A 15,733-nucleotide genomic window follows, 5' to 3' on the forward strand; every position below is an offset into this window, starting at 1 on the left:
CTTAGAAATGCCAATATCATGTGTAGACTTATTGGCTCCAACCAGTAACTTAATTTGGCATCTGTTTTTTTTTTTAGTCAATTGGTTTCAGCTTTAAAAGCTGAAAACACAATGAGGGTGGAATGAAGGTGGTACTTAGTGTACAGTGCATGAGTGGTGAAATAAGTTTCTGGTTTACCATCAAATTTGATGCAACAAAATGCATCATGCCTGGGCATTAAGCAGCTCATGAGAGGCATCCACCTGCCAAGATTGCTGAGACATTTTCTTCTGCTTGGTCAGCACTGCCACTCGAGAGATTTCAGGTTTTGACTTTTTTTTGGCCTCTCAGGCATGTGACTTTAAGATTTTTCCCAATGCTTTCTTCTGTCGAAGACAATATAGTTATAAAATAACTAGCATTTCCTCCTTTTAAGATGTCAAGTTGGGATGCATTGCCATTATATCATGTCACCACAAAAAAGCAACATATCTGGGACAGTAATATAGCACAAACTTTGGGTTGTTTGCCCAAAACTACAGTACATGCCTGCAAAAGTATATGCAGTAGGTCAATACCTGTACTGTTTTTGAAAAATAAGTACCTTTCTATTGAATACCTTGATATGTTGCTTTGTCTGCCTGCTGCCCAAAAATAGAAATTTTCTGCCCAAGTTATGTACCGCAAACTCATGTGTGCAATCCCAGAGCTACCTTCTAGTTTCAGTTGGGCATTGCTTCCATATTTAAATAAGGGCAAGTTTTGTTTGGTATTTGCAACTTATTTTGATGCTCTCGTAAGCAAAGTACTGCACTTGCCATTTCAGTGTGCCTACAGGACAGCGTTCTGGCTTTCTGGAAGCATGGGATGCAGGGGCGCAGTTTTCGCAGCAATGAGGTATTGGAATCTTTTGCTTTCTGATGACATTGTAGTCCACTTAGCACTTAAAGCTTCAACAATATAATTGCAGAATGATTAAGTTTTGTGGAAAGGGATCGGTAGGGGAGGAATTGGGGTGGGGGTGGTAAGTAGAAGTGAGAATGATATCAAGAGGATGGGGATAATGATACATGAGGGTGATGAAGCTTCACATGAGTTGAATGAAATGGCAAGAAGAGGAAGGGGAAAGTGTGGGTGAAACAAAAGAGGAACAAACCAAACAACTAACAAATGTAAAGGATTGAGGGGGACTGGGAAAAAAGAAATCACGAAACTAGAAAAAGCGAGTGCTTGAGAATGGAGTCATTTGGGGTAGAATATATCATGAGTATGGATTGGAGGGGGGGTGACCTGAGGTTGTGGTAAATAGCTGTCTTGAAGCCCTGGAAGGAAGAATGTGACTGAGCAGACTGGGGACGTTTGGGGACGTTGGTTCCACAGGCCATATAAAAGAGGAGCAAATGAGTGGAGGTAAAGAGTGAGCCTGGATTTTGGAGTTTAACAAGAAGAGGGTTACTGGAAGACTGTTTGTTAGGACCTGCAGAAACCTGAGAGAGAAAGAGCCAACAGAGGGCAGAGAGGGCAAGACCAAAAAGGAGGTGGTAGAATGCAGAGAGGCGAACAACCTATCTGCGATGCGAGAGTAACAAGCCTAGACACTCGGCTTCGTCGTGGGAGATCCCAGTGATATTGAAGGCCTTGCTTTCCACGGCATCAAGAAGGGCATTGTGTGAGGCAGGGCGCCAGCCCATAGGAGACAGCAGTACTCCATCAAACTGCGATGAAGAACTTGTAGGTTGTCAAAAGTTCAATTTGGCCAAGGAAAAAGACCTTGCACGATGAAGGATGGCCACTCAGCAGTTGGCTTTGGAGGCCATCTTGGAAATATTGTCTGCCCAAGAATGATCATGGTTGATGGTGAGGCCCAAAAGTTTGATTGACTAAACTTCAAGTGATTTGCTTTGGAATTAGATGGAAGTGTTTGCCAGATGGCTCTTTCGGAGAGACAGGGTGAGTGTGTGGGATTTATCAGAGTTGAAAGACATATTCCAAGTGTTGAACCAGCTCCTGATTCTGTCAACATCTGCAGAGAGGGAAGAGGTTGCTGCCTGCCTGTCAGTCTGAGAATGATCCAGCAGAGGATGGAATTGTCAGCAAAGAGATGAGCAGGATTTTCCAGGGAATAAGAAAGATAATTGATAAGATGAGGAACAAGACTGGGCCCAAGACACTGCCTTGGGGCACTCGAGCCTTGACAGGGAGAGGAGATGAGAAGATCCCATTCAGAGCTACATGGTGAATACAGGAGTGGAGGAAGTCAGTGAGCCATGAGAGGAGGTAGTCTTGGTTGCCATAAGCATAGAGTTTGGAGATCAAGGTGGGGTGCCAGACTGTATCAAATGCTCATGATATGTCTTGAGTGATGGCTCTGATCTAATATCTGAGATTCAGGGCTTCCATCCATTGTTAGGAGAGTCGAAGCAGCATGTCCATGGTAGGAGACCGGATCTGAACCTGAACTCATGATCTGAGATCGGGCTGTTGGCGAAACAGATGTCAACTGCAATGTTCGATTCCACGACCTTCCTTGTAATTGGAAGCAAGCGAATATGCCTGTAGATATGGAGATCCATTTTTTTGCCTTGTTTATGTATTGCAGTGATGTTGGCTATCCTCCAGGCAGATGGAAACTGACTCAGTGAATGATCGAGTGAATCGAGCAGAAAAACGATGTGCAAGAGCGCCAAAGAAGGTTTTTGGACCCATGCACTGAGCAGGTTTTGGATGCATGGACTGTCACAGAATCGGAGTTGAGGTTTGCCAGAAACCTGTCCACCTTCTCAGGCAAGAAAGACACGGTATCCAGGAGCAGTTGGGTGTGATTGGGAAGGGTGGGTACATAGAGTGAAAGGTTGGGGACACAGTATTTGAAAGCAAACACAGAATTGAGGCATTCATCCTTCTCATGAGCAGTCATCTGTGGTGCCATTTGAAGTGAGGGAAGGGATGGAGGGGGAGCATATTCCAGAGACAGACTTACCAAGGTGCCACCATGTCTTTGAAGGAGACAGGTTTGAGAGTTAAGACTTGAGGTTGGCCAGATATTGTTTTCTGACTTTCCCGAGAGTGGAGACACACTTGTTCTTCGCTTTGTGGAATGATCGAAGGTTGCCTTCGGTCTGATATGCCTTCCAGGAAGAGAAGGCAAGTAGTTTGAAGGCATCTGCCTCACCACAAAATTATGTGTACCGGGGTGAGAGGATGGTTTTGCTTAATGCAGATGAGATGGGATAAATCTGTACATCAGGGAAAACTAGCTTGAGGAAGGATTCCCAGGCAGTATTAATATCAGGAGAGATGGAAATGAACTGCCTTTATTTTTAGGTCATCTCTACCGAGATGGCCTAATAAAGCCGGACCAAATGTCCGTACGTACGTCCGTCCGTACGTCCGTCAACAATTTTTGTACAAAGAAAACCTTTGTACCTTCCGGTACAAAGAAAACTATTTACTTCCGATCTTGATGAAATTTGGTATGTGGGTCGAGGTCGATGAGTGATACCCAACGACATATTTTTCCCCCGGAATCGTGGTCAGGGTCAAGGTCACGAGGTCACGAAAGTTGTGAAAGTCGCCATTTTCAAAACCTATCTAGTCTGTCATTTTAGGAGATATCTGGCAATGGTTCATCAATTACGATAGTAAAAAACATTATAGAGATGACCGTCACCCCCACACGGGGTAATTTTTGTTTTTGGTTTAGATCCTCCACCTTTGCTAAAGTTCAATCTCTCATTGTGGCCTTTTAATTTCCTCTTGTGTTGTGACGCAGGTTACACAGGAAATAAGTGACGAGAGCCGCGTGTTTCGCCTACTCGGTGCCGAAAGGTGGGATGACTATAATCACACATGACACTTTGTGCCGCCCATCCTTTTGCCATGGCCAGTACATTGAGCTTTAAATGTCTTTCTTGGCAACTTGTTAGCAACGAACATGTTATCCAGTATAAATTATGCTGATTGTTACTTAACATGGCCACTTTGCATTAAAGAGGAAAGCCATAACTGTGCCCATTTACTACAAATACCCTTTGCTTGCACTAACAAACCACAACTATCTGAACTGCTCATTAATTGTAGTTTATTTTATTGTTTTTTGTCTGCAATGTCGTAGGGTGGTGGTGTTGGAGAGCCGGCCAACAGACAACCTTACAGCCAAGAGTAACCTGTACATCCTGGCTGGCCACGAGAATAGCAATTACTGAGGTCTCAGGAATTGCATAGTGGCATGTGACCACTGATCAGCCTGTTGTGTTTCTCATTCTCTTACCATGGTAACGCCTTGCCCATCCTGTTCCTAATAGCAGAGCAGCAAAAGTGCTTCTACAACTCATAACTTGGTGGTGCACAATTTGGATGCTGTAGGATAGATTGATACGAGTTATATGTGAACATGGAGACGAAAAAGTAGCGAGGGCTGGGCAGGGACTTGGCTGCTGGGTGGAGACGTGTCCGCTGGGCAGAGATTTGGCTTTGACAAACTGCTGTTTCAGGCTTGCATCTTGCAGAGGAGTGGAAGTTAAAAGTTACCCATTTCAGTTCGTTGTGTTATTGGCGAGCTTGCTGCTTTTGGGATTCAGCATGCTCTCACTTTGAGTTGCTGAACAAATTTGGATTTGAAGAAAGAACAGAGACTGGACTTTCAGAAGCAAGACATTTTTTGATTGTCGGAGTAATGCTCCTTTGTACTGGCGATTGATAAGGTTTCCTATTTCTAGGGAGGCAGTGTGCAGTGTAAGTTGGTTCCTTTGGCAATTTTACTACCTTTGTCACTGGTTTTCCAGCACGTCACTTCGACCGATTATTGTCTGTGCTCCTAACCCATAACCTGGTACCTGGGGATGCATCACAAATCAATAGTTTGACAAACAAAGACTGCAAACCAAGTAATTATAAATAAGCTAATGGCCATCAGGCACATCCCACTAGTCTTGAATTCTACTTTTCTAATTCTATTCTTTTTTGGGGGTGGGTGTGGGGATGTTAGGGGGCAGTCAGGGTGTGGAGTTATCAAGTTTTCAACAGTATGTTTTTTTTTTCATAACATCAGGCTTGTGTGTGTGCATCGCCAAATTTTCTCACCCAGGATTAAACATTTTTTTCAAATAATGCCCATCTATTTATGACATAGTCAAGCATATATGGTAGAACTTTCGGCCTGCCTCCTCTGCTCCATTCTTGCCCCTTCCCTCGACTGTACGCCACACTTTCCTCTCTCTCTCTCTCTCTCTCTCTCTCTCTCTCTCTCTCTCTCTCTCTCTCTCTCTCTCTCTCTCTCTCTCCCTCTCTCCCTCTCTCCCTCTCTCCCTCTCTCCCTCTCTCCCTCTCTCCCTCTCTCCCTCTCTCCCTCTCTCCCTCTCTCCCTCTCTCCCTCTCTCCCTCTCTCCCTCTCTCCCCCTCTCTCCCTCTCTCCCTCTCTCCCTCTCTCCCTCTCTCTCCCTCTCTCCCTCTCTCTCCACCTCTCTCTCCACCTCTCTCTCCACCTCTCTCCACCTCTCTCCCCCTCTCTCCCCCTCTCTCCCCCTCTCTCTCCCTCTGTCTTTTCTTCTCTCCTTCATTTTTCCTTTTATCGTTTTCTAAACTTTGAAACCCAGACCCTTTTGCATAAACAAATGTATGGCTCCTTGCACCTTCAGCCATCACACCCAGAAAAATAATATTTTTATGTTCTTCTTTTTATTATTACTTGTTTTAGTTTTCTTCTATTTTTTTTTTGTTTGTTTTTTTGTTATTGTGATTGGAGAAAGTCTTAGTCATTCAAAATTCTAGTCTGTGGGTATTGTTTGCTGGAACAGCTTTTTCACTTCATTCATTTATTCATTTGTTCATTCATTAATTGAGTTGACCAACTCTTCCAGAAGTGCTATGTTCATGAGGCCAATATTAATGTTTTGTTTGTGAATCTGACTTGGTTTTCTTGTAACAAGACAGATCATTAAACTCAATCGCTGGGTTTGTAGAACTTTTGAAACCGCTGCTTCGATTTGTATCACCCCTCCATAGTTTTTGAACTATTGAAGTCGCTTCCTTTTTGAGATTTGTGGGTGGTGAAAATATTGGGTCCTTATTGATAATTTTAAGCTTATTTAAAAAAAAACAAAAAAAAACATTTTATCATTTAATAATACAAAAGTCATGAGGATTGATTGAGAATGGCACGAAAAGTGATAATATCCTGAGAAAAACGAGGTCTTGGAAAGAAATACCACTTGAGACCATCTCTGAAAACTTTTTGTGCCACCCTGGTTATTTGCGCATTTTTTGATGCCAGATGTTACCGAATGACACTAAATACTTTGTTTCCTCGAACGTTACGTTGAACTTCCCAAAGGTGCTGCGGCCGCTCTTGGTCAGACCGCTGGCATTTTACACTTTAAATAATTAATCTCATCCAAGAATAGCGGATCTCGGGCAGCCAAGGAACGCCTTTGTCTAGTTCTTCACACGTGTTCACCTCGTCTGGCACAGCGACTTGGTATCTTGAATTCATAAAGGAATGCTTTTGTGAAATGTTCTCCTTTTAAACCATTATTTCAATCCAAATTTTGCAATTCAAACTTTTCTTCTTCTCACTACACACTCTGAAATCATCTTTTTTGGAGGGAGGAGTGGGGTGGGGGAGTTGTGTTTTTCGTGAGTTTAAATGAACAGGTAAAATAGACACCTGGTAGATGTTGATGCTTGCCACGTCATTTGTTAAAACAGCATTTCAGAACAAGTTTGCAGAGAAAGAGACCGGACGAAGATCTTGGGCAAGCGTTGCATTTTCATGAAGTCTGTTCTTTGTGAAACTTTCCGACTTATTTGTCAGCCTGTGACGTAGAACCTGCCCTTTGCCCTCATGTTAACCTACACAGGTTCATAATTTAACTAACTACACACTTGTGTTGTCCTATAAACATTATACTTTACACTGTCTCCTGCGTTTAGTGTAGCATAATGTATATACAAAAACAAAGTTCCTTTATTGTTTTGTTTTTTTGTAGCACTACTGAAATACTGTGGCTGCATTCTTTGCGCTTTTTTTTTTCTTTCCTTTAACGTTGGGGAATCACAGGGATAGAACATTTGTTCGCAAATGGCATTCCGTCTGCAGGGCTGCATGGATGTTTTTATGTACTTATGGAAACTGTACATACTGTAAAATAAACTATCGATGTTAAACTTGTGATCCCTTTGCTTGAGTTGCATGTCCACTGATGTGTTGTGTCTGAGAGGATGGATGGAGGTGTGTTTATCTTTGAACTAGCCTGAGTTCGATTCCTGACCCGGCTATTAATTGTCGAATTGTTTATTCACTTGCCGGCGTTGACATCGATCACAAAGTGCACTGCATACAAAACCCTGCCCTTTGCCCTCATGTTACAGATACAAATTTTATCAGACACAACGTTTCGGGACGACATCAGCGGGACGCAATATCTCTTCCATGGTCTTGTTGTGGTTCTAGGGGAGACCCCTCACTCAGAAACCTTGCACTTACCTTTGGACTCATCTAAAGTTTTGTTAACAGTTTGATGGAAACTCTTTTGGGAAATTAACTTTTCAGACAAATGGTAAGATACTGAAATGTGTTCTTGGTTTAAGACTCCTCTTGACGTTTCTAACCCTAGTATGATGGCATGAGCTGTTCCTGTTCGTTCAACCCAATCCACTTTCTGCTACATGGCATCATACTCCGTGACTTTCTGGATGGTAAACTAGCCCACAAGATCATGTCATTATTATGAAATATTCAGGATAAATCACATTATTGGCTTTTTTTTTAATATTTTTTTAATATACCTTGTCGAGGCTCGTATGAGAGCTAACACACAACGCACATCAAAGGGGGCATGGGACAGGAGGGGAGGGAGTGGGAAGGACAAAATAGTAGTGAACAGAGACATTTGGAGATCTGTGGAAGGGTGAGGAATGGGACGGGGAACATGCGGAATAGAAGATGGACATTACAGGGACTTTCAGGAAGGAAAGCAGGGAAATTGAAGGAGGTGGGCTTGAGTAGATTATCGGGGGTAGAAAAGATCGAGGATTTGGATGGGGGATGATAGGTGGTGGTGAACAACTGTTTTGAAGGCCTGGAGGGAAGAATAGCAATGAATAGAGTGAGGGAGTTTATTCCAAAGGTGGGCAAAAGAGGAATGCAAGAGTTAAGGTGAGCAGTGATTCGTGATTTTGGTAGTTTTACCAGAAGGGGGTTGTTGGCGGATCTTGAGCGCCCTGCAGAAATGTGGTGGGGACAAATCGCAGAAAGAGCAGGGGGGGGCGAGGCTGGAGAGGACGGTAGAAGACAGAAAGACCACCGACCAACCTGCGGTGATTAAGTGAGAGGCCCAAAGAATCAGCCTCATTGCGGGAGATGCCAATGATCCGAAATGCCTTGGTTTCTACAGCGTGAAGCCGAGAAAGGTGGGAGGCAGGAGCACCACCCCAGAGGGAAGAGCAGTACTCCATCAGGCTGCGGACAAAAGCTTTGTAAGTGGTCAGGAGCTCAGGTGGGCCGAGGAAGGACCTTGCACGACGGAGGATTCCCAGTCGGCGACTGGCTTTGGAGGCGAGGTTTGAAATGTGGCTTTCCCAGGAAAGGTCATGGCAGATAGTGAGACCCAGAAGCTTGAAAGAAAGGACTTCTTCCAGAGGATTGTTGAGAAAGTGGATGGGGGGGGTTTCTAAACGGTCCTTTCGAAGAGACATAGTGAGAGTGTGAGATTTGTCCGGATTGAAAGACATGTTCTACGTGTTGGACCAGTTTGTGATTTTTATCCAGATCAGCAGTGAGCGAAGAAGCTGCTGCTTGCCGGTCTGAGGGATGACCGATGGTACGGCAGAGGGTGGAATCATCAGCAAAGGGATATAGAGGATTTTCCAGAGAGTCGGAGAGATCATTGATGAAAACCAGAAAAAGAACAGGGCCCAGAACGCTAACTTGAGGAACTCCAGCCTGGACAGGAAGGGGGGGATGAAAGAACTCCATTTAGGGCCACACGTTGACTGCGACAGGAGAGGAAGTCTGTGAGCCATGAGTGGATATTCTTGAATATGGCTTGAATATTCGAGTCATTTTGAGGGTTATTTTATTCTTTTTTAAATTATTATTCCTGTGGTCCAGTTGAAGGGAACACCTGATCACTTGGTCACATTAAACACGAATTGACAAAGTTAATCATACATGTAACAAAAAAGTTTATAATTTGTAACAATGTGGAGCTGCTGTAATTCATAATACAATTAGGTGGGATGGAGGAGTAGGAGGGAGAGGGGACACCACGGGTAGTTTTCCTACTAGTCGAAGCGTGTCTTATCGCTAAAGAATTCAGTGTCTGCTACTGCCAGTAACCCGAGTCCATGGAGCTCTCCCATGGGCTTGGATCCAAAACTGTATCGGTCATGCCCAGGATCTTCTTCCAAGATTAGCGTCATGCTGTGCCAAGTGCACAGGAGATCGAGGATTAAGCTCCAGCTGCAAGAGAAACACAAACGGGGTGAGAGTGCAGGTGACCCATGTCTGGAAATAAATCCGTGTTGCTTGGACACCGCTGCTGCACATTGTGCCGCTAGGGGTTGCCAGGCATCTGAGATGACACGACGCTCCTTGGAAGTGGGAGGGAGGGGTCAGGCAGGGATGGGTGGAGAGGGTGGGGCTTAGTTCTGGAGGAGCTGCAGTGAGGAGTGCGATCATGGTACACAAGGCAGTGACGTAATCCTGGGGAGCTGCCGCAGAACCACCGATGGAGAAGTACCATAAACTTGAGAAAATTGGCGAGGGGTCTTATGGGGTTGTCTTCAAATGCTGCAGTCGGGAAACAGGGCAGCTTGTCGCTGTTAAAAGGTTCATGGACTCTGAAGACGATCCGCTCATCAGGAAAATAGCCCTGAGAGAGGTGCGAATGTTGAAGGTGCGTCCGATGACGTCATTTCTCATCCTGTTTGGTTTTATTTTCACGTGTGTTGAACTCCATTGGTAGCAATGGTGTTTGTGCTAAAATCTGCGTGTGCGTGTGGGTGTGCGTGTGCATGCGCATTGGGGATGTTCTGATCAGTGAACCCCAAGCACAGAATCAAGAACTTTGCAGTCAGTCAAGGCTTAACTTCTGCACGCAATTGTGTGTGTGTGTGTGTGTGTGTGTGTGTGTGTGTGTGTGTGTGTGTGTGTGTGTGTGTGTGTGTGTGTGTGTGTGTGTGTGTGTGTTTTGAGAAGCATTTCTGAGTTTGTTTGCTTGTTTGTTTTCTGTGCAACCCTGAACCGTTGGATAAGTTGAAAACTGTTGGATGTATTTGGGAGCGGGTTCCACGGGGAGATTTTAGGGAGAAAAAAGGGAAATTCATAGGGGATTCAGGCTGGTGGACGTGGCAAGTGAGGAAGGTCACATTCTCTCTAATGTGCACTTTATTGTATAGCGTGAGTCCCTCTGTGAGGGGGTTATTACAAGTCGAAATGTGGAGAGTTTAGAGAACACCTTACACCTTGTGCACCTTTTTTAGGTTTTTTGTATACATCGTCGAGGCTCATATAAGAGTTAGTACGAGTACACTGAGTGGATCAGGATGCAACAGGACAAAGCAAAGGTACAGCAGAGAGGAGAGAGAGAGAGAGAGAGAGAGACAGACAGACAGACAGACAGACAGACAGACAGACAGACATACAGACAGACAGACAGACAGACGCCAACAGCAGGGCCAAAGGCCAAGATCGAGGGAGGCAGACAAACATTGGTTTTTAGACAATAAAAGGGTGGGGGAGGGGCAGAAGATGATGCATGGGACAAGATGAATACTGAAGGAAACTCTCAGGAGGGAAATTGGAAATTTGGAAGGAGGAGGAATTGGGGTGGTCGTTAACGAGGGTAGAAAAGGACATGGTTTTGTATTGGGGGCCATCTGAGAAGGTGGTGAACTGCCGTCTTGAACAATGGCATTTAAGAGGATGTTTGACAAGGACATGGGAAGAGTCTTTTCCACTCTTGCTCTTTAAGTTTCCAAGCACCATCTATATTATCTTTGTTTGCAAACTGAATAACGACATCATGGCAACCATTCGAAGCCGATGGGTCAAACGGAATAGTCCAGATGCTGAGCTTTCTGCCAACTCTTCCCGGAGAAACTGACGATTTTGTAATTAACTTTGAGAAAGAATATGCTAAACTCAACAAACAGATCTTTTGGACGAAGCTGTTACGCCACCAGCAGAGCGTGCGGCTAAGTTGATTGGTCGAGAGTCGAGACGGTATCACATTTTGGCAAGTACTGTTGAACTGATTGTTTTTGGAAGTTCACACGATGTGATTTGTGCTCTACAGTGTTCAAATGTATAAGCAATTGCTTTACCGAACTGTGCGCATACGCCTTCAGGACGACACACCGGACAATTTACCAAATTTAGAGCCAAAATACTGCTCAACTGCAGATTCATGTTCCGATTCGTATTCTACTTTGTCCAAAATATGAAATTAAATTGCAATGAAGTAGTTTGTCGATCAGATAAATCGATTGATTGACAGACAGAGTGAACCAATTGCTTAACCCCACCTTGTGCTGTGTATGTGTGGGGTCACAAAATACCCCAATCCTCTGCATGAAAACCACAGAAATAGGGAAATTAACATGTCCATAAGGGGTGGACATTACGCCGCGTGTCCTGTCTGCTTTCATTCAATGGTGGACGGCAGAGATCCCACGGTGTCTCACCAAGCGTAGGCGAGTCAGCACCACCACAGGGAAGGCAGTTCAGGTCAGATATGGGAGCATGCGTCAGAGCAGCGTGTCGCTGCGTCCACTTTCCACCGGTACTCCAGGGGCCTCCGTCTGGCCATCCCCCAGGCAGATACCTGACCCATCCCCATCTCTTTGAGATGCCGATCAACCTGCTGCAACCACGAGGCATGTGGTCAGCCCATTAGACTCCTCCACTCACGAGACTCCCTTGCTCAGAGAATCTGATGAGCAGGGTCAGCGTCAGGAAAACGAGCTACATGTCCATACAGCAGTAGCTGACGCTCACAGACTATGCAGGTAAAAATCTCATTTGAGTCTCTCAGCAACCGCTCGTTGGACACAAAGTCCGGCCAGCGATAGCCAAGGATTCTCTGAAGAGACCTGGTACCAAAGAAATCAAGTCTCCGTCTCAGATCCTTGGTCAGAGTCCAAGTCTCACATCCATAGAGCAAGACTGGAAGCACCAAGGACCTGAAGAATCGGGCTTTCATCCTCCTGCACAGGTACCAACAGCGCCACACCCCATGATCCAGTGATTCCATGACCCCAGGCCTGACCCAGACGTCTATTAACCTCTGACTCACAGCCAGCAGAGACATGAATATCACTGCCAAGGGAAGTGAATCTCTCCACGACCTCAACATCCTCATCACATACAAGCACAGACAGGACAGCAGCATACAAGATGTCAATGAAAGCCTGGATCTTAGTTTTGACCCAGGAAACCCATAATCCCAGCGGTTCCGACTCCTCATTCAGCACATCGAGGGCCCCCAAAAGGATATCTAAAGTCTCTGCAAAGAACACTGCATCATCTGCGAAATCAAGGTCAGAGATCTTGTCATTCCCAAATGATGCATCACAGCTTGATCTCTCTGATACCCTCCCCAGAATCCAATCCATACAAGTACTGAAAAGTGTGGGGGCCAGTATACACCCCTGACAAACTCCAGTCACAACTGGAAATAAGTCGGATGGTACCGCCACCTCTCAGAGCACTCTCAGTACCAGAGTATAGTTCAGACATCAGATCGATCAGTTTTGGTGGCACCCCACGAAGACCAAGAATCCTCCAGGGGGAATCCCGATTCACTGAATCAAACGCTTTACAGAGATCAACATAGGCTGCAAGCAGCCCCTGCCGAAACTCTCGTCTGCATTCGGTGAGGACCCGAAGAGCAAGGATACTGTCAATCGTTGACCTCTGGTGTAAAGCCTGACTGCTCTGGACGCTGGTGCTCAAGCAGATGGCGAACCCTATCAAGAATTATCCGAAAAAAGACCTTGCCCGGCACTGAGAGCAGCGTCACCCCTCGGTATTTGTTGCAGTCTTGGCGATCACCCTTCCCTTTCCAGAGAGGGACAACAAGGCCCCTCTTCCAGTTTGTTGGGATGATGCCTGTGTTCCAGGCAGAACACAGATCTGCATGCAATTACATGAGTACAGCATTTTCACCATCCTTGAGAAGTTCAGCATGGATGCCACAGATCCCTGGAGCTTTACCCCCATTTCAACCGGGTCACCGCAACCTATGTTTCCAGAAACGAAGGTGGAACACAGTTGATTGGAGGGTCAGCAACAGAGATTGTAACACCCCTGATGTCCCACTCGACAGCTGGTGGATCAGCCTGGAACAACCGCTCAAAGTAACCGGCCCAGCGGGCCTTCACTTCGAAATCCTGTCAAGAACCCACCACCCTCTGCTCAAACTGCAGTGCACCGAGGGATGGGCTTGGATGAACGCAATGTGCGAATTCCCCTGTAAGCAGGACGAGAATCACTTGACCACAGCTGATGCCATACCCCCTCACAGATTCCTCACATAGGCCTCCTTGTCCACCCTTCATGCATGTACAGTTTTATGCCTCAGCTCCCTGAACAGCTCAGCTCTGCCATTCAGCCTGGCCTTGTGATTCTGTTCAATGGTATCCAGTGTCCCTTGAGAGACAAAATTCCTCTTCGCCCTCCAGTGAGTTCCAAGACATCCACCGGCATCCACATCAAGGACGGTGGTCTTGAAGGCACTCCACAACTCTTCAGGATCTCCCAAGGCACCCAGACCCCCCAAATCTTCATTCAGCTTGTTTGCAAACTCCTCAGCTGCCCTCTCATCCTTGAGCTTGCTTACATCCAGCCAAGGCTGGGAAGGTACCATTCTCCTGGATTTAAGGTGCAACTTAAGAGTTGCTCCAACAAGCCAGTGGTCAGTATTGAGGAACTGAGCTCTCCGGTAGACCCTGCAGTTCTGGATCATCCTCCAGCGACCATCACCGAGCACATGGTCAATCTCCTTTGCCACACGGCCAGTGTTGGAATACCAAGTCCACCGATGAGCTTGTGGGTGCTGAAACCATGAACTGGCCACCCTAAGTCCATGACTTCTTCCAAAGTCAAGGAACTTGATGGTATTCAGGTTCACAGTTCAAGACCCATGGGGACCAATACATGTCTCATAACCATCCCTATCAGTTCTGGTGAATGCAGTGAAATCCCCCAAGACTGGAAGTGTTTCTCACCTGGGGCATTGATCAACCACAGACTCGAGCGTGGCATAGAATGCGTTCTTCACGGTGAGATCACTCGCCTCAGTCGGAGCATATCCAGAGACCAGAGAAATGACACCTAAGGAGTGACGAATCCTTAGTCTCATAATACTGTTGTGGTTGATGAAATTCACAAACCACCATTCAGGTCCCTGAGGTGAGATATCTCTGTAAGTATATGTGTAGTTAGGCCCAAACCCGTTGTTTAGAGGGAATAAATGTCATTCACTCGGGCTGCGACCCCTCTAGATAGCCGTTTTTCTTTTACTATCTTTATTTTGGACCAGCCGCCATTACTACCACCACCAACCACGTCTCAACAGCCATCACACAACAACCACAACGCCGCTTCACAACAACAACCACCAACCACAACGCCGCTTCACAACAACAGCCACGACCTTTACCGTCACAACTCGCCACCATCGCATCACCACCATTCTTGCGCCACTTGTGGGCACCGATACTGGACTCGTGCAGGGCGCGCACCGAGCAGCGTGTTCAGAAACATCACAGACTTTCCGAAGAAAACGGATCAAAAACGACTCACGCCCACTTCTGTTCCGTCCTATCGGTGAGCGTGGGGCGATTTGGCCCCGCCTCCAGGGCGTTGGAGCGTGGTCGCTATATGCAAATTCATGGATCAAAAAGCATTCACGCCCACTTTTCCTCGGTCCAATGGGGAGCCAGTTAGAGGTGAAGGGTTGGAGGTAAAGAGTCAAAGGTGAAGGGGCGAAGCCACGGGGCATATAAGGGGCCGCGTTGGCAGTTCGCGGTTGGCAGTTCGCAGTTGGGAGTTCGCAGTTGGGAGTTCGCAGTCAGTTGGGAGTTCGCGGAGCCAGTGAAGAGTTGGGACGAGTCAAGAGAGGAGACGGAGAGGGCGATCGGACGAAGCTGTGGAGAGGCGGCGGCGGCGAAGGTGTTTGAGGGGGTGCTCGCGTCGGATTCGGGGAACTGCGGAGGGAGAGGCCGGCGGCGCGACCGAGGTCGTGGTGGAGACGCTCGTCGCGGGACCCGAGACAGGGAGATATCCTCCTTTCCCCCGAGCATCAACAACCCCCTCCTGTTTCCCCCCGCGCTGAGATAGTGCGACAAGGGGGCCCCTTTCCCACCCCCTACCAGACACTGTCCGCGAGGCCCGCGGAGTTGGGGCGCCACCGCCACTTTGCGTCTCATCATCAGACGGGTAGGCCCGACGCGGTCTCGGCCCCAGGCCCGCCTCATCCTTGAGGGTGGTCTTTTTCTTTTGCTTTGGGTATATGTGTTGTCGGCGCCGTCTGTGAAGTAAAATTGTATGTGTTGCCGTGTGCTCGGTAGTCGGATGGCTCTGCATTGTCTTCTTCTTTTATATTTGCTTTTTGTGTAATATTGTGTTTCTTCTTCTATTACATTTGCTTTTGGTGTAATTGTATATGTGTGCTTTGCGTTCATCGCGAAATAAATGTGCTTATTGTTGAACTGTTTTCCCGTTTCGCTTCGTCTTTTCCTTTATTGAAT

The 15,733-nt window shown here is 46.5% G+C and overlaps 2 protein-coding genes across 7 annotated transcripts in view; both read left to right on the top strand.

The window, feature by feature from the left end:
- The window catches only part of LOC147014398 (mitogen-activated protein kinase kinase kinase kinase 5-like), a 14,571-nt gene extending 7,427 nt beyond the window's left edge, over nucleotides 1–7,144 (top strand). The window contains exons 3-5 of the mRNA XM_085852308.1: nucleotides 807–877; nucleotides 3,753–3,808; nucleotides 4,095–7,144. Of these exons, the coding sequence (XP_085708434.1) occupies nucleotides 807–877; nucleotides 3,753–3,808; nucleotides 4,095–4,185 (218 nt within the window). The 3' untranslated portion in view covers nucleotides 4,186–7,144. The remainder of the gene's footprint in view (nucleotides 1–806; nucleotides 878–3,752; nucleotides 3,809–4,094) is intronic.
- Nucleotides 7,145–9,627: 2,483 nt separating this feature from the next.
- The window catches only part of LOC147014399 (cyclin-dependent kinase-like 1), a 50,142-nt gene continuing 44,036 nt past the window's right edge, over nucleotides 9,628–15,733 (top strand). For 4 of the 6 annotated variants that reach the window (XR_015050752.1, XM_085852312.1, XM_085852311.1 and 1 more), the window contains exon 1: nucleotides 9,628–9,876. Coding sequence is in view for 5 of the 6 variants with exons in the window: in XM_085852312.1 (XP_085708438.1) it covers nucleotides 9,709–9,876 (168 nt within the window). In the remaining variant the exon portion in view is untranslated. The remainder of the gene's footprint in view (nucleotides 9,877–15,733) is intronic. The other 2 variants (XM_085852309.1, XM_085852315.1) reach the window with 2 other exon arrangements.

This window comes from Eptatretus burgeri, chromosome 13 (genome assembly GCF_056783735.1).
Source record: "Eptatretus burgeri isolate ZD-2024b chromosome 13, Ebu_testis_v1, whole genome shotgun sequence".
In the NCBI taxonomy this organism is placed as follows: Eukaryota; Metazoa; Chordata; class Myxini; order Myxiniformes; family Myxinidae; genus Eptatretus; species Eptatretus burgeri.